The 22,237-nt window shown below is 41.9% G+C and overlaps 1 protein-coding gene and 1 long non-coding RNA gene across 3 annotated transcripts; one reads left to right on the top strand and one right to left on the bottom strand.

Annotated features, from left to right (window-relative positions):
* The first annotated feature begins 5,222 nt into the window (after positions 1–5,222).
* On the top strand, positions 5,223–5,630 carry LOC311241443. The gene is made up of 2 exons (XR_014620539.1): positions 5,223–5,293; positions 5,389–5,630. It is a non-coding gene; the product is annotated as an uncharacterized lncRNA (long non-coding RNA).
* On the bottom strand, positions 5,287–21,677 carry LOC311241442 (kinetochore protein Spc25-like). Of its 2 annotated transcripts, XM_084330271.1 has the most exons (8): positions 20,895–21,677; positions 20,006–20,061; positions 19,677–19,892; positions 17,518–17,583; positions 15,303–15,449; positions 10,888–10,992; positions 7,840–7,935; positions 5,287–5,787 (listed from the first exon to the last, which is right to left on the bottom strand). In XM_084330271.1, the coding sequence occupies exons 3-8, from the start codon at positions 19,828–19,830 to the stop codon at positions 5,663–5,665; spliced, it is 693 nt and encodes a 230-aa protein (XP_084186397.1). In that variant the 5' UTR covers positions 19,831–19,892; positions 20,006–20,061; positions 20,895–21,677; the 3' UTR covers positions 5,287–5,662. The 2 variants fall into 2 exon arrangements, with proteins under 2 accessions (XP_084186397.1, XP_084186398.1); XM_084330272.1 differs by lacking the exon at positions 20,006–20,061.
* Positions 21,678–22,237: the final 560 nt, after the last annotated feature.

Genomic DNA, 22,237 nt, shown 5'->3' with positions numbered 1-22,237 from the left:
CGTCGTATTTCCTCTCGTGTGCCGCCCTTCACTTCAGTCTAACTGAATGGAGTGAAGAGGTAAGGCGGTTGTCCATTACCTGTACATATATTTCTGGTCTGAAAAGAACGTATGATGGTCTAATGTTGTAAATAAGTTTCCGGGCAATTAACCAGGTGTGTACACTAATATTTACGTTAATGATGAGCAGTTGTGCACTTGTTGTAAAGACATTTAACCGTGTTCACGAACTTTTGTGTAACCACATGTTGACTAAGATAGCATGGAGGGGGAGGGGTTGTACATGCCTCGCGCTGGTAGATTTTGACTGGTATTTTCCCCACCGCAGTCTGTGAGCTGCTGGCGTCACCTGGTGGCCAAGACATAATACTGACTTATTGTATTTGTCATTACCTGACAGGTATGTGTGTAGCTCCTTTTGTTTTGTATTGTTTTATTCTAATGTTTTATTTCAATGTCGAATGTCTAATTCAATCTTGAGTCTAACTGAATGGAGTGAAGAGTCTGTGAGCTGCTGGCGTCACCTGGTGGCCAAGACATGGAGGAAAAATAAACATGCCACTGCTGCAAAGGATCACAGGCCTGTCTTTCCTTCCATCACACACAACCGACATCGCAGAGTAGCAGCAATTGAGGAGTAGGCCTAGAATTGGCTACACATACACATATGAGACATACACGCATATGTGAGACACGTACGTACCCACATACACATATCTGAGACACACATTCATACACATTCTCACACACACTTACATATATCTGAGACGCATCCTCTCACATGCACTATGGAGAAAGATGGCATCCCGATAGAGATGCAGCACATACTTGCATCGCAGGTAGAATCGGACTACATGTAACGTATATGCATCTTGGTTATATATGCACAATATATAGTAATGTTTTTTTTTTTTTTTTGTAAGTACTTTTTTAATTTCCATGTCTGTTTTTGGTATGTCTGTATAAGTCCTATAAGTTTTGTATGTCTACAAAAAAAGAAAAAGACAAATCTTTGACTTTGCATGTTATGACGATGAAAGTTCTTCCATGAAGATGTAAGATTTGTGCAAAAATATTAATAAAAAAATAAATAATGAATATAGTGAATGGCATAAATGTTAAAAATGGTTTTGTTTCTGGGTTATATAATAAAATACAAGGAAAACTAAACAGAACTACAGGTAATACCACTGTCTGGAACATAGATTTAAAGAATTAAAACGCCTGCATAAATTGGCAGAATGTATGGGATAATATTCCACTAACCTCTCGTAATTATAATAACCAATTAACTCATTACAAAATGATACAAAGATTTTATCTGTCACCCAGGAAACTCTGTCAAATAAAAATATTACAAAGTCCTCTATGTGCTTTATGTCCGCAAAAAGTTATAGGAACATACATACATATGATGTGGGAATGTCCAGGAGTACTCGCTTTTTGGGCCAAGGTTGCATTATTTCTCACTAATATAACGGAGATAAACATACCTTGTTTGCTACACATTTTATTATTAAATGATGATTCATCTCTAAAATTAACACCTCACAAAAAGAGTGTTTCTGGCCGGTTTAACGGCAGCAAAGAAAATGCTCGTAATGAGATGGAAACCACCCCATAGTCTCAATATTTACCGTTGGAAACTGTCCTTCTACGAAGTATTGAGATTAGAGGCATCCAGTGCTAGAGCACAGGGCGCAAGGACAGAATCGATCCAAATATTACTTACTGCGGCCCAGAAGGTAAAATCAGTACTCCACTAGGTTGAACACTTGTACCTTGACACCAGAGAATGAACAAAAATCACGTTGCTGTTGTTTCCATTTATCTTTTACTTTTCTGTTTACTGCTATAATTTGTTGTGGTTGTTTCTAAATTGTATTGTATTTTTCCCTATTACTTGGTTATCTAACAAACATAATTATGATTTATTTTATAATTAAGAGTATCCTATACATGTATGCATCAAGGTTTCCCCCTCTCCTAAAATGTCTATGCAAACCCGGGGGGCTGGGAGTGGGGTTAAGAAGCGACCTGGGCTGTCTCGCAGCCACAGGACCGCCAGAACGGATGAAAAGACTGTCACAACTGCAACAGGCAGGCCACACAGTATATGAATATACTGACGGACAATCTATACTGAAAAGACACTTTTTATGCCACTGTGTGAATTAATATGAAATGCTGATGTGAATGTCTTTCCTCTGAACTTGTTTTAAAAAAGACAAAATAAAAAGTTGGTCACAAAAAAAAAAATACATTGATAGCACGTCAGTTAACGGCTTTTGATAATAGGAGATATGATTTTTAGTTAATGGTTAAGATTACAGTCAGCCATTTAGTGAGAAAGCACAAGTAACTATTAGGGGTGTAAAGGTACATGTATCCGTACCGAACCTAACAAGTTTCAGTGTGTACCGTACCGTACCCAACGAATAAAACAGTATGTTAACCACTAACGACCGCCCACCGGGGGCTTTTTTTTTTCACAATCTAATATAATAATTATTTCTTTCAATATAGAATATTAGTTGACAGCCCTACAAGTACAATTACATCTACACTACATCACTCCTGAGCGGAACATGGAAAGCCAAACTTTCCCCCCACTGTACCGAAAACCGTAGCGAACCTTGACTTCAAAACCGAGGTATGTACCCGTACCATGATTTTTGTGTACCGTTACACCCCTAGTAACTATATATATAAGGAACTTAAAGTAACTCAAGCCAGGGGTTATATTTGAGCATCATCAAGTCAAGTCAGTTTTATTTGTATAGCACATTTACAAATGACTAAAAGCCAAACCAAAGTGCTTCATATGATAACACATACAATGCAATAAAAACACTAAAATGACAGAAAAAGGTATAGTACAGTACATTTAAGAAAGCAAGGGCAAAGTGCAATATAGAAAGAGACAGGAAAATTGGATAAAATGTCCAGAGTAACCGCGGACGTCATAAGTGGCAGGTTAACTCTGGTCAAAAGCCAGGGAAAAGAGGTGCGTTTTAAATGTTACTTGTCCTTTCGGACAAGTTATGTTTTTGTAGATTTTTTTTTTTATTGGGTTTTTACTACCGGACAGTCTGGTAGAGAGAGAGAGAGAGGAGGAATGGGAGACAGAGCAGGAGAAGACATTCAGCAAAGAAAGCCGGGTCCAGGAATCGAACCCGGGTTGGCCGTGTTGCGACGCAGCGCATTTTGTAGTTCGCCACTCGGGCGCCCCAAAAGAGGTGTTTATTGTGCCATCAATCATTGGAATAACTGCCCACTGAACATAAGTAAATTGAATAGCAAAGGGTCTTTCAAGTACCACCTAAATGTAAGCAAATACTGTTACGCAATTGGTTTTGATAGCTTATTAGTGAGCTGGATGCAATCCTACCTGGAGGGGAGAGAACAGATGGTAGAGGTAAACGGTACTCTATCCCCCCCCCATCACAGTGAGCTGTGGTGTTCCACAAGGAAGCATACTAGGACCGCTACTCTTCCTAATTTATGCAAATGACATGTCGTCAGCCTGTGACTGCAACTTGTTCCTGTTTGCGGACGACTCAGCCCTGCTGGTCTCCGACAAGAACAAATTGCAGGTTGAAAAAACCCTCAGCACGGAACTAGGCAAAATCTGCATATGGCTCGCTGATAACAAACTATCATTACACATGGGCAAAACAGAGTCCATTCTCTTCGGTTCAAATAACAAACTCAGCAAGACCGACGGCTTCTCAGTTACAGTGGGTGACAATATTGTCACAAGGAAAGACGAAATTACCTACCTGGGTTCCATCCTAGAGGCAAATCTTTCCTGTGACAAAATGGCATCCAATGTAATAAAAAAAGTCAACCAACGAACTAGATTGTTGTACCGGATCTCCTCTCTGGTAAACAAGAATACCCTGAAGACTCTGGCAGGAGCACTCATTCAAGGGTACTATGACTATGCGTGCACCTCATGGTACCAAAGCACCTCAAAGGCGCTTAAAACAAAATTACAAACATCACAAAACAAACTGGTCAGACTACTACTTGACCTGAACCCCAGAACCCACCTCACCCCTGCCCACTTTGACAACCTAGGATGGCTTAGAGTAGACGACAGAGTACAGCAACTTGCAATGGGCCTGGTCTTCAAGATACACTATACGACCGGGGTGCCCATGTACATGTCAAAATACTTCCCAAAGGTCAGTGAATACCACAACCACTACACCAGAGGAAGCTCAACAAATCATGTTAAACCCAGATTAGGCTCAAACAAGGGACTAAACACATTTCGCAATTATGCCACAACAATGTGGAACGCCCTACCCAAAGCTGTAAAGGAATGCGAATCCCTGCCCACATTCAAAACCGCTCTTAAAGAGCACCTACGGGAGGCTGCAATTCGAAACTGGCCACCGTAAATGCCCAAAACCCCCACCACCTCCTAATAGACAGTCTCCTCCCCACCGCATGTATATATTCCCTCCCCGCCGTATGTATATTTCCCTCCCACCCACCCACCCCCTCCTAATGTACAGTCCCCTCCCCATCATATGTATATATACTCTGTCAGGATCTAGGGGTAACAGTACTGTATATTTGAATACCGCTTATGTCACAAATGTATCAGTACTAAATACCTATATGTCCCTATGCCATAAATGTCATGTATGTTGTGTATGTCATAAATGTCTATATGAAATGAAAATGGGGGACCCTGATGGAAACAAGACAAACGTCTTTCTCAGGTCTGCATCCCCTTAACAATTGTATGTATTGAGGCGTACTGTATTGTACCCATTCTGCAATCTGTTAAATAAAGTTCTCATTCATTCATACGTTTGAGTGGAAATACTTACTGTAGGAATGTAATAATGAAATATTTACCCACGAATGCAATAACCTTTTCTGAAAATATTCATGTCTACCCACGAATGCAATAACCATTTCTGAAAATATTCTGATGTTTATAAAGATGTCTACAATGTTTTATTGTTTAGATTATCATTGTTAATTAAGTGAATTGTGATTGTCATATGTATCTCATGTATCGTTATGTTTTGTGTTGTCTTGTCTTTCTGTGTGGACCCCAGGAAGACTAGCTCGCCACTTAGGTGGCAGCTAATGGGGATCCTTTTTAAACAATAAACAGAATATCCGGGATAAATAATCAAGGATTTTATTATTATATTTATCAGTTAAAAATGTCCATATGAAACAGGTGCAGAGTGGCGCAGTAGAGGAAGATGCAGGGCTCTCTACGACTTCACCTCGGACCAAGACGACGAGTTAAATATGAAAGAAGGTAACAACATATTATACAGAAAATAATTACACGTAACTTGCAATAATAATAATACAATAAATGACTCCAGTTGGATTGTTTTTTCCCCCCCACAGGGGATCTTCTCCATATCTATATGAAGGAGGACAGTGGTTGGTGGTTCGGAATCCTTAACGGGCAGATCGGACATTTCCCATCGACATACGTGGAGGAGCTGCCCGTGTTGAGCGTTGTCATGTCATCTGATGTGTGAACTATTAAGACTGTACTCTTAAAGGGGCACTTAAAACAAAAACAAAGTGTGCATAATATATATAAACATGTCTGAAATATCCTAGGGGGGGGGGGGGGGGGGGGGGGGGCAAAGGAAAAATTAATGCTGAAATTATACTAGGAACGGGCCTGAGCGATAAACTCCTTGCGAACAATTGCAAGAAAAGGGTAGAACTTGTTGGTCTCCTGAAGTCTCTTCTCCAGGGCAGGCATGCAGGCGAGCTCTGGCTCAGTTGACAAGACTGTAGGGAATAAATAAAAGATATAGATCAGTATTTATGGAAGTAATTTGCAATAAAGGTCACAAGCGTTAAAAAGAGACAGATTAAGACTGGAATCGGACACATTCACAATTCCAGTGGACTACTATACTTTGTGATCGAATAAGTTGTAATTTTACAGCCAGTGTGAACGCCTAGGAGCGACGATTCATATCGTCATCGCCTTAAAATAATGGCTTGGAGTCATATTTATGAGAAAAACTGATACCGAATATATGATATTTATTAATCATTTCACAACTGGGTAGGAACCGCATGATCTCTACAATTAAGGATGTAGGCGATTTTACCCGAGGTGGCCTCTGGAGAGATCAGCGTGAAGAGATGACTTAGGCAAAAACACAATTCCTCAAAAGTGACGTAAGTCAATATCTTTATGGGATCAATTAACTTTCAATTCAGGTGAAGTCAGGAAACAGATTTTCCTTCAAAACCTTACCAGGACTTTTCCCATCACTTGACACACGAGTGTATTTCTGTAATGAAAGAACCTTCGCTTTAACGGCAAAGCAGCCTCTCTCACTAGGGAAACTGGTGGAGTCCACCTTCCTACTATAGGGATGAGGCACGAGGTTCTCCCAGATCCAGCACCGGCATTGAATCACTCAAGTACCGTACCGAGTGATTGTTTATAGGGAAATACATTTAGAACACATCTTAAAGCGCACGGCAACAGCAAGATTGCGCGGAGTGACACACTCACTAAAACTCAAAGGCTGATAGTGAAGCCTATAATGTAACCAGGTTCTCTGGGTGGCTGGGTGCAAATGTTTTATCTGATCATTTTGTAACGTAACTTTTTTCTGTAATGTCTATGTTGGAGCCACTTCTTTTGCATTAGTACTACATAACTGAGCCATATATTTTTGGTTTATGCCTTAACCCTTTCACTGCCACACAACAGCAGGTTAACCCTTTCACTGCCACACTACAGAAGGTCAGTAGTGCGATAGTAAAGAGTTAACCTTCTGTAGCGTGGCAGTGAAAGGGTTAAGTGTTCACCCCACGCTTCCAACAACAAACTCACGCCTCACAGGATTTCAGAGCGAGATTTCTGTTTAATTGGTATACAAATATATATAAATAAGTGTATATATGGGGGCGTGAGTAATCGTTTACTCGCCGTTTCAACTGAACTAGTCGTTTTTTTTTATTCGATTGTGCTAGATTATACATCTCTCGTTTTTTTTTCTTTTTCCCCCTCCTTTTAAATAACACATAACCCCTCACCGCCCACTCTCATTCTGCTCACTGCTTGGTGGGTGGAACGTGTTGGATTCTCTGTTGGGGCCTCTACAAAATCTCAATTGTTGGAAATTGGAAGCCAATAATACAGTATGCGTTTGTTTTTTAAACTCTTGTGTCGCCGCTATTCTTGGCCAGGTCTCCCTTGTGAAAGAGATCCTGGGTCTCAATGAGACAACCCAGGTTAAATAAAGGCTAAATAAATTGATCCCAACCCTGGTGAGAGTGCACTTTCCTATGCGTGTACTCTGGTATTAATACAAATCGGAGATATTAGAGGATGTTCCATCATCAGGCAGTACATTTTGATGTTGGTTTTGGAATAATCTTATTTTCACATAAAAATTGCAAACCTTCCCATCACTTCATACTAGAGAAGACCGATATTATCGGCCGATATTGGCATTCAAATGTAATATCGGAAATGATCGGTATCGGTTTTCAAATATATACACTTTTTCTTTATTTACCCAGGCAAGCAAGTACAAATTCTTATTTTATTTATTGTCAAAAGTATGCATAATGTTGTGTTAATTCCACGACAAGAGATATACCGGTATGTAATGTTAATTACCTAAAATTATTCCGTTTGGGGGGGGGGGGCTGCATATATCGGTAATTAAGAGTTGGTCAATATCTGTATATCGGTAAAAAAAAAAACAATATCGAACATCCCTACTTCATACCCATCACTTCGTGTTTATTCTGAAACTCTTGGCTAATAAATGTGTCCCTGGTGGTGCGAGTGCACTTCCCCGTGTTACTCACCCTTGTACAGCCCGTCCTTAATGGACAGCTTGAAGGTGTACACGCTGTCTGGTTTCTCGAGGCTGATGTTCCGGAAGATGAACTGCAAAAGTTCACCTGTGAAATGAAAAGCCCTCGTCATTTAGCAGATATACAACTTATTATTTTCATTTAGTCATTTAGCAGATATAACTTATTATTTTCATTTAGCAGATATATATAACTTATTTAAATAGTCATTTAGCAGATATACAACTTATTATTTTCATTTAGTCATTTAGCAGATATAACTTATTATTTTCATTTAGCAGATATATATAACTTATTATTTAAATAGTCATTTAGTGGATATATAACTCATTATAAAAATTGTCGTTTAGCAGATATAACTTTTTATTTTGCAACTACAGAACTTGTAAGTCGCTTGGAGTAAAAGTTTCAGCTAAATGACTAAATGTAAATGTATTTAATAGAGTTTAAAAGTGAATCCTTGTTGGTGCAACCCACCCTAAATAACTTTTTCTAGGGGGAAAACAATTATCTGGACATTGTACTGGGTTTCCAGTGTCACTCAATTGCCAAATCATAGCTATAAATTCTCCATAAAACATGGGCCAACACCGAATTGACCCATCTCAAACCCTGCCCTCTTTTTGTCTGAGGAAAGCAGCAATTGTGATTAGAGGATCAAGAAAATAGGTTACCAAAAAAAAAAATATATATAAAAAGATGACTCATTTATCGCCACACTCTCGCTCTTATGATACTGCCTTGCATCTATATAATTTAATATCCATCCTTCCCATGAAAAAGGTGCCCTCAAGCAAGAAGATAAGTAACACAGTTCACCTAAGTGTTTCCATGTGTATACCGTTTAGTCTTAGTATATAAATTCAGATACAAATTCTTTATTGTAACGTATAATATAACCGATAGGGCATACAGACCCTCATCTGCACACCTTTTTATATTCAGATACAATGTATTGCCTGTATTTATGTCTTTCTGCCATTACCCTGCCCATACCTCCCTCTCCCCTCCCCCATGCTGCTAAGACGCCCACATTTCAGAGGATCAATAAAGGAATATCTTATATTATTTAATGAAAGCTCTGAGGAGCCACAGCTATATGTCCACTCAGTGATGAAACAAACAAACAAACCCAGAATCACATCACATCTACCCAGGTGGTCGCTATCTTTTTACCAGGGGTGTAAAGTACTTGAATATTATTAGGTTTGTATACTTGTACTCTATTACATTTCAGAAAAAAAAAACTTTACTCCTTAAATTTAAAATGCAGACCTACACAGTACAAATCTCGCAGGTCCAACTATTTGAATTAGTATATTTGTTTCTCTGGCCGAACTAACATTATTAATCCTGCGGCCGCTCTTTATTTAAAAACAGCCAATCCAAATCAAATTAACCTGTCCATACCCGTCCTTGTGCAAGACTAGAAAGCGTCTTTGATTAAACACCTGCTATCAGAAGAATAGACAGTCAACTTTAGTACAAAGTAGAAACTTTTACTCAAGTGTGTTTTTAGCCAGATACTCTTGACTTTTACTCGAGTAAGATTTTGAGACGGTACCCATACAAGTTTCAAGTTTCTTTAATAGTTGTCACAGAATACTTTTATACAAAATGCTTCTTTCTGTTACGCTCCAGAGACTGTGCTAGACAAAAGATAAGTATGAAATAAAATATAGCATGTAAAATAGAAGTAAAAATAGAAGTCACGTACGTAGACAGTGTTCAGTATATACATATGTACAATGTTCGATGCAGAATAGAAGTAACTGAGTTACCATACAATATACTATGCAATATACTAATATACAATATACCAGGGTTCGAAATTAACGGGGGCTTGGGGCAATAATGCCCGTGAAAATGGACAAAATGCCCTCGACAGTTTACTAATTCTATATTCTGTTGAAGTCCGACATATTTAAATATCTCCGGTCATAATGTCCTGTGAGAATGATTCCCTTGCGACCTGTGGTTTGCTGATGAGAAGGGCGAGGCGGGAGTTTGGTGCTGGATTAGCGAGAGGCGTGCAGCTGCAGAGCCGCAGAGCTCACAGTTGTGCCCGCACAGTGCAGTACTCCAATTCAGCCATTGGGTGGGTGGCGCTGCTGAGCGGTCCCCAGACCGGACCCGATAGCGCCGCTGGCTCTGCGGCTTGTTTGCCTGCTTAGTTTCTTTTGACTATGTTGCGGCAGTAGACTGTCATAGACAGGTAGTGCCGAGGGGCTGAGTAGAGGAGTTCAAACAATTGACGCGCATCGTGAAATAACTCCAGGAAATACTTGAGGCTTTTATTCTTGCGCTTCATGAGACAAACAAAATACCCTTATTTAACACACACTAATATACTGATGCGTTCTTGCATGCTTTCAATATTGCGTGTGGCACAACCGGTCCCCAATGGACAAACACGCTCACGTTCTTAGAACTATCTTGTGTGTGGTTGCGTTCTTCAATTGCGATTTGCGGTAAAAAAATGCTCTCTTAACGCTCACCCCCTCTCTCCGTGAACCGTCAACCTCAGTGAACTGTCAACCAACGTGAAAAGGTGAATGACATTCCATAAAAACACTCCCATTAGCGCCACACCCCCGTGAGCACGCCCACCACCTAAAGTGACAGTACAACACAAATAGAATACTGAATGATAATAAAGAGACCTCCATTACGGCGCCGTGAGACTCCGGCTGCAAACACGGCTAGTGTTGGAGGAGCTTGCGGGACGAAGACTGTCAAAAAATGTGGATGCAAGGATGTTTAATAACCGTTTATCATAAAAATTCAATGCCCCCGAAATACAAAAAAAGCCCCCGAAAATCAATTAAGGGGGGCAAAAAAAATCCCTTGAAAAAAATAAAAAAGTTAATTTATAACCCTGCAATATACTATATAGTGCAAAGCAGAAATGGGATGAGGTACAATTTAGGTACACTTACTTTCACTGAAGTATAATTTCTGGGTACTTTTTACACAGAAATGTTGCACGATGCTATATGACAAGAGAAGTAGAAAAAACATTAAAAAAAGGAGCTGTACCGTGTGTATGTCTGATCTCCAACCCCAGACGATCCTCAAACACTTTTTTGGCCTTTTCAAGGTTCTTCAGTCGGTCCTTGTTTGCCCTGTGCTGAGACATGACCACTGGGCAGTGGGCACAGAGGAGAATCCGGTTAGGGTGACATTATAGCATTGGGAGCCGCACCACATTCATCACAAAACAGATAATGGTCCGGTTTGTTACAGTCCAATGCCATCGTGCATTCAGCTTTGCTAACGCAACGTGTCGTCACGGCGACTGGCCGAATGGACGGTGATTCATCAGTCGGACCCAAAAGGTCTGAACCATTCCGTCTACCGCCAGGCCGCCATTAAATAAGAATTTGTTCTTAACCTCTTCCACCCGGAGTCTATTTTCTGAAAATCTGCCTAAAATACATACCTAAGTAAATGGAATATTGCTCCACTTCTACAAGGTCCATTTGCATATTCTTGGTATCTATGGACATCTATGGACCTCAGTGAATGTATTCCCAGTGTCAGAAATATTTTACTAGGCTTGCTTAAATTGAGATGAAACCAAGGAGAATATGAATTATGATTTTTCTTTGCATCTTTGACAGTGAATAACACCATGCTAATAATGACAAAACATTAAAAGCTGCCACTGATCTCGTTCAGTACCTTCTTGAGATCATGTGTAAAAAAAAAAATCTAAGGAAATTAATAAAGGGAAGATGATTAAACAGAAGGTTCTGTAGATACAGTACTGACCAATGAAATTTGGAATATTATTATAGAATAGCAGGCTTATAAATTACCTTATTATAGCCAATTGGCACATTTATATATACATATATTATCTTTCAAAGATTTAGTATCACCAGGCGTGAAGAACAGATAACGAAATCTACTGTACTTTTATTTTCACCACAGTGGAACCGTTTTGAAACTAATTTCAGATCGAATTGTTGCTGCATGCTAACAACGTTTCAATATTTGTCAAAAACGTTACCTTTTGTGGTAGAATTATCCCGAATAATAAGAGTTATTGAAATAATTCATACAGAACTATGAACCCCATAAAATCTTACACGATGTGTAGTTTTGAAAAATTCCAACGCAGATCCAGACTAAAGGATGACATCTTTTCGGGATTCCCACGGGATGGGAGTCAATTTCACTTTGAATCCCGTGATTGGGCAGGACCGGGAGTAAAAGTCAACGGGAGCAGAAGGGAGTAGGAACTATGACATCAAAATCAACGGGATTTGGACGGGAGTGATACATCGGTGCATCACTAATGTAAATGTTTGGTGGTTGTATATTTAACTACGGCAGACATCAGGGCTGTACAGCGTGCTATGAAAAAAAATCGGTCTGTGCGATGAATGAATTTACTGCACTAGCACCCGTGCGATAGGCATTCGGTTGATATCGATACTCCTATTTTTAAAATCCTGTGGCTAGTCTCATTTCCTCCCAAGCGCAGCTCCGGCAGCCCAACAACAACAGCGTGCTAAGTTATGTTAGAGTGCGCATTTCGCGACAAGGGAAATAATTCCCTGCCTGTTTATCCCCGCAACACTTCCAATGCATCTTACATGCTTTGCATCCTCACCAAAACTAACTAGTTAGCTGCTACCGGTAACTAAACTAAGCTAACCCGGCTCAGAGGCCGAGAAAGCAGTGAGGAAAGGGAGGGGGAGCCTCAGCCTCTCTTTGTCCCTCTCTCTACGTCAATGATTTTAAGTAGGTGAGGTCAAAGGAGTTTGATAGTATTTACTGAGGATGGCCAGATAATGTTGATATTTAAACATAACAAATATAATACAGAATAAATGTATACATGATCATGCAACATAAAAGAAAATTAGGAACCGTTTGGGTAGGGAGGGGTTCCCACCCCTAGTAGAGTCCATACACCCAACACCAAATCCCATAATTCCTTACACGTAACGTGTCTGGCTGTGTGACGTCAACTTGTCAGCATGAAAATGACAGTCAAACATGGCACTGCAACTAAATAAGACAAATACAATAGGCACATGTGACTGTTACAAATATAACACTACTTGTGCTACAAGATTTTGGCCTATGCTACAAAACTATCAACCTCTGTAGCACCAGTGCTATGTGCAAAAAAAGTTAAGGTACAGCCCTACAGACATGATGTGACCCATGTACTGCATATTTTATACTGAGGAAGAAAAACAGAGCAGGATTGGTAAACAGGAGTGGGATTCTATAAAAGTTTGGCTCGGGATTGGGATCAGTCCTCTGTGGGAGTGGGATTTTTTCGAAACTCTCACTTGGGATGGGATGGGATTATTTCTGTGCGAGTGGGAAGGAGTGAGAGTTAAAATCCACTCGCATGTCAGCCTCTAATCCAGACCTCTGGATGTCAGCTACGAAATGGCTGAAAAAAAAAAAAAAAACTACAATTCCCATGATTCAAGGTTTTACAAAATAGTCACCTCTGACGGAATATAGACATTTCGAAGAGGAAAATCCATCTATATAACATTTTAACCTATTCCTAAACCAACGTATATTGATGATAATACACATTATAAATGCTGTTGTGACCTGGTTATGATGTTTACACTTGAATACGTTTGAAATAAAAATCGCTACTTTTATAGAACAGCCTGGAAAATATTGATTTATGACCAGATGTCATTTGCGGTCTGCCGACGGACCGCACGGGCGGAAGAGGTTAATTGACCCGGGTTAAATAAAGGTTAAATTATAAAGATCTACAAGAACAGTAAATACACTGCGCACACACTCAAATCAACCTACACTGTCTCCTCTGGGCCTGTTCGTCTCGGAGCGAGTCCCAACCTACACTGTCTCCTCTGGGCCTGTTCGTCTCGGAGCGAGTCCCAACCTACACTGTCTCCTCTGGGCCTGTTCGTCTCTGAGCGAGTCCCAACCTACACTGTCTCCTCTGGGCCTGTTCGTCTCGGAGCGAGTCCCAACCTACACTGTCTCCTCTGGGCCTGTTCGTCTCTGAGCGAGTCCAACCTACACTGTCTCCTCTGGGCCTGTTCGTCTCTGAGCGAGTCCATCAACCTACACTGTCTCCTCTGGGCCTGTTCGTCTCTGAGCGAGTCCCAACCTACACTGTCTCCTCTGGGCCTGTTCGTCTCTGAACGAGTCCCAACCTACACTGTCTCCTCTGGGCCTGTTCGTCTCTGAGTGAGTCCAACCTACACTGTCTCCTCTGGGCCTGTTCGTCTCTGAGCGAGTCCAGTCCAACCTACACCGTCTCCTCTGGGCCTGTTCGTCTCTGAGCGAGTCCAACCTACACTGTCTGCTCTGGGCCTGTTCGTCTCTGAGCGAGTCCAACCTACACTGTCTCCTCTGGGCCTGTTAGTCTCTGAGCGAGTCCAGTCCAACCTACACTGTCTCCTCTGGGCCTGTTCGTCTCTGAGCGAGTCCCAACCTACACTGTCTCCTCTGGGCCTGTTCGTCTCTGAGCGAGTCCAACCTACACTGTCTCCTCTGGGCCTGTTCGTCTCTGAGCGAGTCCAACCTACACCGTCTGCTCTGGGCCTGTTCGTCTCTGAGCGAGTCCAACCTACACTGTCTCCTCTGGGCCTGTTCGTCTCTGAGCGAGTCCAACCTACACTGTCTCCTCTGGGCCTGTTCGTCTCGGAGCGAGTCCAACCTACACTGTCTCCTCTGGGCCTGTTAGTCTCTGAGCGAGTCCCAACCTACACTGTCTCCTCTGGGCCTGTTCGTCTCTGAGCGAGTCCCAACCTACACTGTCTCCTCTGGGCCTGTTCGTCTCGGAGCGAGTCCCAACCTACACTGTCTCCTCTGGGCCTGTTCGTCTCTGAGCGAGTCCAACCTACACTGTCTCCTCTGGGCCTGTTCGTCTCTGAGCGAGTCCAACCTACACTGTCTCCTCTGGGCCTGTTCGTCTCTGAGCGAGTCCATCAACCTACACTGTCTCCTCTGGGCCTGTTCGTCTCTGAGCGAGTCCAACCTACACTGTCTCCTCTGGGCCTGTTCGTCTCTGAGCGAGTCCAACCTACACTGTCTCCTCTGGGCCTGTTCGTCTCTGAGCGAGTCCATCAACCTACACTGTCTCCTCTGGGCCTGTTCGTCTCTGAGCGAGTCCAACCTACACTGTCTCCTCTGGGCCTGTTCGTCTCTGAGCGAGTCCAACCTACACTGTCTCCTCTGGGCCTGTTCGTCTCTGAGCGAGTCCAACCTACACTGTCTCCTCTGGGCCTGTTCGTCTCTGAGCGAGTCCAACCTACACTGTCTCCTCTGGGCCTGTTCGTCTCTGAGCGAGTCCAACCTACACTGTCTCCTCTGGGCCTGTTCGTCTCTGAGCGAGTCCAACCTACACTGTCTCCTCTGGGCCTGTTCGTCTCTGAGCGAGTCCAACCTACACTGTCTCCTCTGGGCCTGTTCGTCTCTGAGCGAGTCCAACCTACACTGTCTCCTCTGGGCCTGTTCGTCTCGGAGCGAGTCCATCTGCCGGATGAGGTCGTCCTTCCTGGCCGCCTTCCGCTCCATCTCAGACATCGTCTCAGCGAGCAGCTTCTTCTTCTCCTCTGCCGACGTCTTCTCCTGCCCCATGTCTGAGAGAGATTGCATCGGTTTTTCATTTCCATTCATTCAGGAGTACGTTAACCCTCTCACTACCACACTACAAAGGGTTAACCTCTCACTACCACACTACAAAGGGTAAACCTTTCACTACAAAGGGTTAACCTCTCACTACCACACTACAAAGGGTTAACCTCTCACTACCACACTACAAAGGGTTAACCTCTCACTACAAAGGGTAAACCTTCACTACTCACGACTAGGAGGAGCGGTTGTGTGTTCTGTGATCTGGGGGTGGTGGAGGATGAATTTCATTTAGTTTTTCACTGCCCCTTGTACACCGACCTTGAGGGGTTTTATTTGAGCAAGTTCAATTTATAAATCCGGATTTGTTTCGGCAGTCTGAGAGTTGTATGTTGAGTTCGTTTTTTTGTGGAGGAGATTTTCAGTTTTGCAGGATTTTTTTGAGAAAGCGTGGCACTTAAGACCAAACACATTACCGGTATATTATCCTATATAATTTCATATGAATTACTCTTGTTTCTTTGAAGTACATTGTTTACAGGTTGTTCTTATGTTTTATTTTGTTTTCTTTTTTGTGGCCATCTTAGTCTATATGATCACTTACTGTGCATGCGTCTTGTAAGTGCATATGGGCTGGGCAAGACACACAAAAAAAAAAATCAATCAATCAACTATAGGGATGTGATAATGTGTCGACTAAACGGCCAACTTTCCACGTGTTCTCCGTGTCGACAGTAATAGTAGTAAAAGTCACATGACTGTTCAGACAGAGGTCGCATTGCAAAAGAATCGGACATATGAAAATGATCCAATCAGAATTGAATAGATCAGATTCCATGCGATTTGTGCCGTTCACACAATCCGATCAAAGTCACATAATGAGCAAAGGAAATTAGATTTGGGCCACTTTCGCCTGCAGTGTGAACATAGCCTAACTGTCTGCTAGACTTTGTTAGTCGATTAGTCGTTTTTATCTTTTCTTCTCCCTTCATGCTGAATAAATTATTTATTGATAAATAAATGAGCAATAGATTTTAAAAAGGTAATTTTGTATGATTGTGTGTGAGAAATATAATGAAAACTTCTAAGAATGTCCTTAGCCAGGGACAGCCCTAGATCTATGACGTTGCATATTCATTCTAAGGCTGAGACGATATGCCATTTGGAAATCAAAATTAGATATTTTTATTAGTATTTCTTTATATATATATATCTTTTTTTATTAGTATCTGGGTGTGATGGAGTGCACTGCATATTGAATGTAGAGTGCAGAGTTGCAATTAAACTGAACCGGGGCTCCCAAAGTATAATGGCTCCCCCCCAAAGTAAAATGTGTTATTTTTTTACTCAGTGAGTACTCATTTTCATTGGTGGCAATGAGTGCTCAGTGAGTAATTTTTTTTTTTAACCATAAATTATACTTTGGTATATAGTTAAAATAAAGTTATCCAGTGATTGACGATCAGATACAGTGTGGCGTTTTCCATCTTAACGCACCCCCCCCCCCCGGCATTGTTCCACCAAAGTATATTTAATTTCTGCAGGAATCACCGCCCCCTCCCCTCAGGGTGCTCCGAGATACAGACTCAAGGCTAGCTTAACATGTCTCAACAAATGCGCATGTTTATATTAATTAATGATTGTGCCATTATTGCTATCAAATGTAATGATTGTGAAATATTTCTGTAATGAGTTATATGTGTATGTACTACCAAGCATCCTTGACTTCCAGGGACAACGATGTAAATAAGTCATTGGCTTTTTCGTTCCCATCCTTGACAAAAGCAAATAATGTGATGTAATGATCTGTATATGTTTTGTTGTCTAAATAAATACCTACTGTGTATATATATATATAATAATATATATATATAAAACGATAAGTGGTCTCAGCCTTAATACATTCATAGACCACATTCACACAGTGGCCATTTTGCTCTTATGTCATGCTAGGCTCCTTTTCCACCCTGTTCCCACCAGGAGCCCAAGACATTATGACATAAGAGCAAAATGGCCACTGTGTGGATAGGGTCAATTGAGACACGAGGAAAAAAGTCCTAACACACAGAAACTCACCTTTTGTATACATATGTATTTTTTCAAACAGCATCGCGTCATCGTTGCATTTCTTCGAACATGCCTCTACAATAAAAATAAAAAGGCAATTAGCTACAGTAACAGGCTGAAAATAATGTCGATCATCAGAGTGATGACATTGGAGGCAAGTGCCTTTACCTCAAAACTACATTGTTAGCTTAAACTAACCCCAACTTTCCATCTTAACCACACTGTTACCTTAAACTAACCATAACCCTACACTAACCATAACCTTAATCAACTCATATAGTGTAATACATTTGTACTAACTGCACGTTTGTACTAACTGTGCCTTCCACCTGAGAAACCGTAAAGCCAAGCGCCAACGGAAGGTCAGCTGGTCAGGAACCTCCCTTGAACACTGAGCACCCAGTCTACCTAGTGGTAACCCTGGATAGATGCCTCTCTTTTAAGACCCACACTGAGAAGACCAAGTGCAAAGTGAGTGCGAGGAACAACATCATCCGGCGCAAGCTCACTGGCACAACCTGGGGTGCTGCAGTGCTAACCCACAGACCTCGAGGACAACCGCACTAGCTCTCTGCTACTCAGCTGCAGAGTATGCCTGCATGAATGAAAATGAAAACTTTATTTAACAGATTGCAGAATGGGTACAGTACAGCTCAACACACACAATTGTTAAGAAGGGGATGCAGACCAGAGAAAGACGTTTTGTCTCGTTTACATCAGGGTCCCCCATTTTCAATTCATAGTGAGCTGCCCGTGCCAAGAGGTTGGATCCTGTCCTCAATGTTAGCTGCTGCCTGAAATCAACACCTACTGTACAGACTGTCTCTACATCCCGGCAGGCATAGCCCCACCAGAGATACGACGAAATGCAGCAAGCGAGAAAAGAGCCCCAACAGCAGTCTATTGACCAAAGACATCCTCTCTTCGGCCACGTGACAGCCAAAGGCCGACCTTAAATCCAGGAAAAGTTTCCTGAAGAGCGTCCCGCCCATAAATGTGGCCAAGATCAGATCCCAGTGTGAACTGGTCACACTCCTGCATGAAGTTATGAACAATGACGAAGGCACAGAAGTCAGTTTATGGTTTCATTTATAAGTTGATGCGCAGTGGAGGCTAATTTGTGAGCAGATGATAATGGGAGGTGGTGAAGGGGCCATTTCTTCTAACAATATGCTTTGAAACACAGAGCGGTTATAATACACTCCCTCAAGTTTTGCTTGTACAGAAGTATCACTCCAAATAATTACAAGGTAAAACACCTCGCTGTCCCTCCACTGACCACCTCGGTAAAACACCTCGCTGTCCCTCCACTGACCACCTCGGTAAAACACCTCGCTGTCCCTCCACTGACCACCTCCATCACAGCCGCCTTCCATGTTTGTATTCACAGAGTGACTCCCGCCACAGAATTGTGATGAATGTCAATCCAGACGTGATGCAAAAGTCGCATTACTGTTCAGACTGAGGTTGTATAGAGAGAAAAAAAAAAAAAAAAACTTTATCCGATTTAGGACCACATATGAAAGTGGCCTAAATCTGAACTGAAAAGATCAGATTCCATGCGATTTGTGTCGTTTACACTGTTCAAACAGATCCGACCTTTGCCTGCAGTCAGAAGGTAACCATAGACTGCCGTTCGTGTCAAAGAGTACTGGAAGTAGGCCTAATCACTAGGGCTGGGCAATTAATTGAAATAAAATCACGATCTCGATGCATAGACTTATGCAATCTCATTTCTAAATTATGACGATTTTTTTTAATTAACAAAAAATATATATATATATATATATTTTTTTTTACTTACCGGTAACTTTTTAAAATGACGATTGTATGTTACAAGATACTTTTAAGTTTAAGTCCAGCACTTTGATATATGTTATGTTGTCTGTTAAGAAAGAGTGCAATAAATGATTTTATTGAAAAACAATAATCGTGTGAGAGAATCGTGATCTCAATTCTTAGAGAAAAATCGTGATTCACATTTGAGCAAGAATCGCCCAGCCGTACTAAGTACTGCTCATCCATCTTTGAATTGTATTTCATCATAAATGGTGCATTTATATAACAGATCTTATCCAAAGGCAGCTTTACAATTACCAGACGACTGCTCTACCTCCTGAACCACTGTTGTGTCGCCCCTTTCATTTAGAAAAAAAACAAAAACGTACCAACAGAAGACGTGAGGAAGTGCTTCTGGTCCTGCTGCAGCCCCATGGCCCCCTCGGCCACCTCCTCGAAGACTGGGAAAATCATCTTGTTGCGGATGTCCTCCATGGTGGTGGCAAACCACTCGCCGACACTGGGATCTTCGATGGAAGCCATGGTGTGCTGCTGCTGCGGTTCTCCTCTTCAGAGTCAAAGAAAGACTGTTACAGGGAGACAATCTGAAAGTAGACAGATTACAATTAGGGATGTCCGATATTATCAGCCTTAAAATGTGATATCGGAAATTATCTTTTTTTTTTTTTTTAAGTTGCGTTGTTGTTCATTTCAATACCTGCAATAGTACAGTAGTCCACACACGCACGTGCATTCAGTTAAATTGGAATATGACTGTAATACAAACAGTGCAGTTTGTCAGGTACATGCAACACAGATTACAGCGTTGACATCTGTCTGCTTGAGAAAATCGCATTTGCTGCAATACAACAAATGGACAGACTGAAAACTTAATTTTATTAGATAAAACACGTTGACAGTTTTACTTGCTGCTATAATTTGTATGCTCGTTTTTTATGCCATGGAATAAACCCATAAACAAGGTCAACCAGTCAACCAGACCCAGAACAATTTAAATATCAAATACATGCCTACACTAACTTAACGTTAACTACATGGCTCATAATTTCATACACCATTTTCAGTGAGATTTATAACTACTATAACCCCTCAAATGTATACTCTTTTCAGACTCCTTTTGTACACATAAGCAGTACTGTATATTTGTAGATCTGGTATGTCATAAATGTATAGATGTAGCAGTACTGTCTCTGTATGTCATGTATGTGATATCAGATATATGTTATGATTAATTGGAAATGGGGGACCCTGATGTAAACAAGACGAACGTCTTTCTCTGGTCTGCATCCCCTTAACAATTGTATGTGTTGAGCTGTACTGTACCCATTCTGTTAATAAAGTTGTCAATCAATCAAACAAACACACAACCATTATTTACACTAGCCTTGAATAATGCTGCTAGCTAACACATTGAGCTTAACCACAGCGAATTGAAGTTTAAACGTAATTTACGTTAGCAGGCCTAGAGCTAGAGTAGAAGAACCACCGAGCAAGTTGTTGAAACAACAAGTAAACTAACGTTTTTTAATAAACATGTTGAATAACATGCAGTTTAATTTACATGTCAAAGTTATAACGTTACTTACCTTGTCCGTTGTTTATACCGGCGCTGGGAGGAGCGGTGATAGTATATTCGAAAATACGCGGTCCGTGTTCAGAGGGGGCGGGGACTGAGAACACCGGAAACTTCTTCTTCTTCTTCTTCTTTTTGGTGTTTTACGGCGGACGGCCACCATAAATGGGGCATTTACCGCCACCTACCGACCCGGAAATCGGGCCAGTCTTCCATTCTCCCCTCTTCTTTTTCTTATTCAACGGTTCAATGTCAGATCACGACCAAATCCATTCAACCCCCTAACACACCAAACAAAACAAAACCCATCCCTAACATCACCACCCTATCCAACCTAATCTATGAGTCACTCATTGCCTCCAGCGACTGACTCTGGCCTTCCTGAACACTCACCACCCCCTTCCCTAACTCTCTTACTTGATCCCTCACAACAACCTTCTTCCCTACCTTCCCTAACTCCTGTGTTACTTGCCCTATTGTCAACCCCTTCATACCCATGTCTAATACTGCCGCCTCAACTACTAACCTTAACCTCTCTGTCCTACTGCTAACCATCACTATAGTATTCACCACTCTCGTCACAAATGCCACTATCTCCAACTTCACCCCCCACACCCTCTCTCTCTCCTCTTGCACTTCCTCTACCGACAAATGCCCTTTCCTAAACCCCTTATCCACACCTTGCTTCCCCTGATCCTCCTGCACTACCCTTACTGCCAAATGCCCTTCTCCTTCCTCACCTTGCTTTCCCTGACCTAACTTCCTAACTGCCTCCGCATACGAAATCCTATCATCCCTTCTCACTCTCTGAACCTCAACCTCCCTCCTCATCACCTCACAACCCCTAAACGCTACACTATGTTCCCCACCACAACTACAACACTTCAGCTTCACTCCCTCCCCACACTTCCCATATTCATGCTCCCCGCCACACCTAGCACACCTCTGTCCCTTCTTACAAGAAACAGCTACATGGCCAAATTCCTGACACCTAAAACACCTAAGAGGACTCTGAACAAATTCCCTAACCCTAAACATCCTATACCCTACAAACACTACACTAGGAACAACCTTACCCTCAAACTTAATCACTACCGTCTCCGTCTCTACCCTATCTGCTCCCCTCTTCATCCTTTCTGCACCCTTAACCATGCCATTACGCCCGTCCTTCCCTAACCCTTCCACCAGCTGCTCCACGCTAACCTCGACCGGTACCCCAGCTATCACCCCCTTACATCCCCCCTCCCTCTTCTCCCCTACTCTCACTACCTCCCTTATACCCACGCCACCAATGCTCCTCATCTTCCTAGCCATCTCCACCTGCCCTACACTTACACACCCTACAGCCAGATTCCC

Source organism: Notolepis coatsorum, assembly GCF_963971535.1.
Source record: "Notolepis coatsorum genome assembly, chromosome: 15".
Taxonomy (NCBI): Eukaryota; Metazoa; Chordata; class Actinopteri; order Aulopiformes; family Paralepididae; genus Notolepis; species Notolepis coatsorum.
This window is presented reverse-complemented; position numbering and strand designations above follow the sequence as displayed.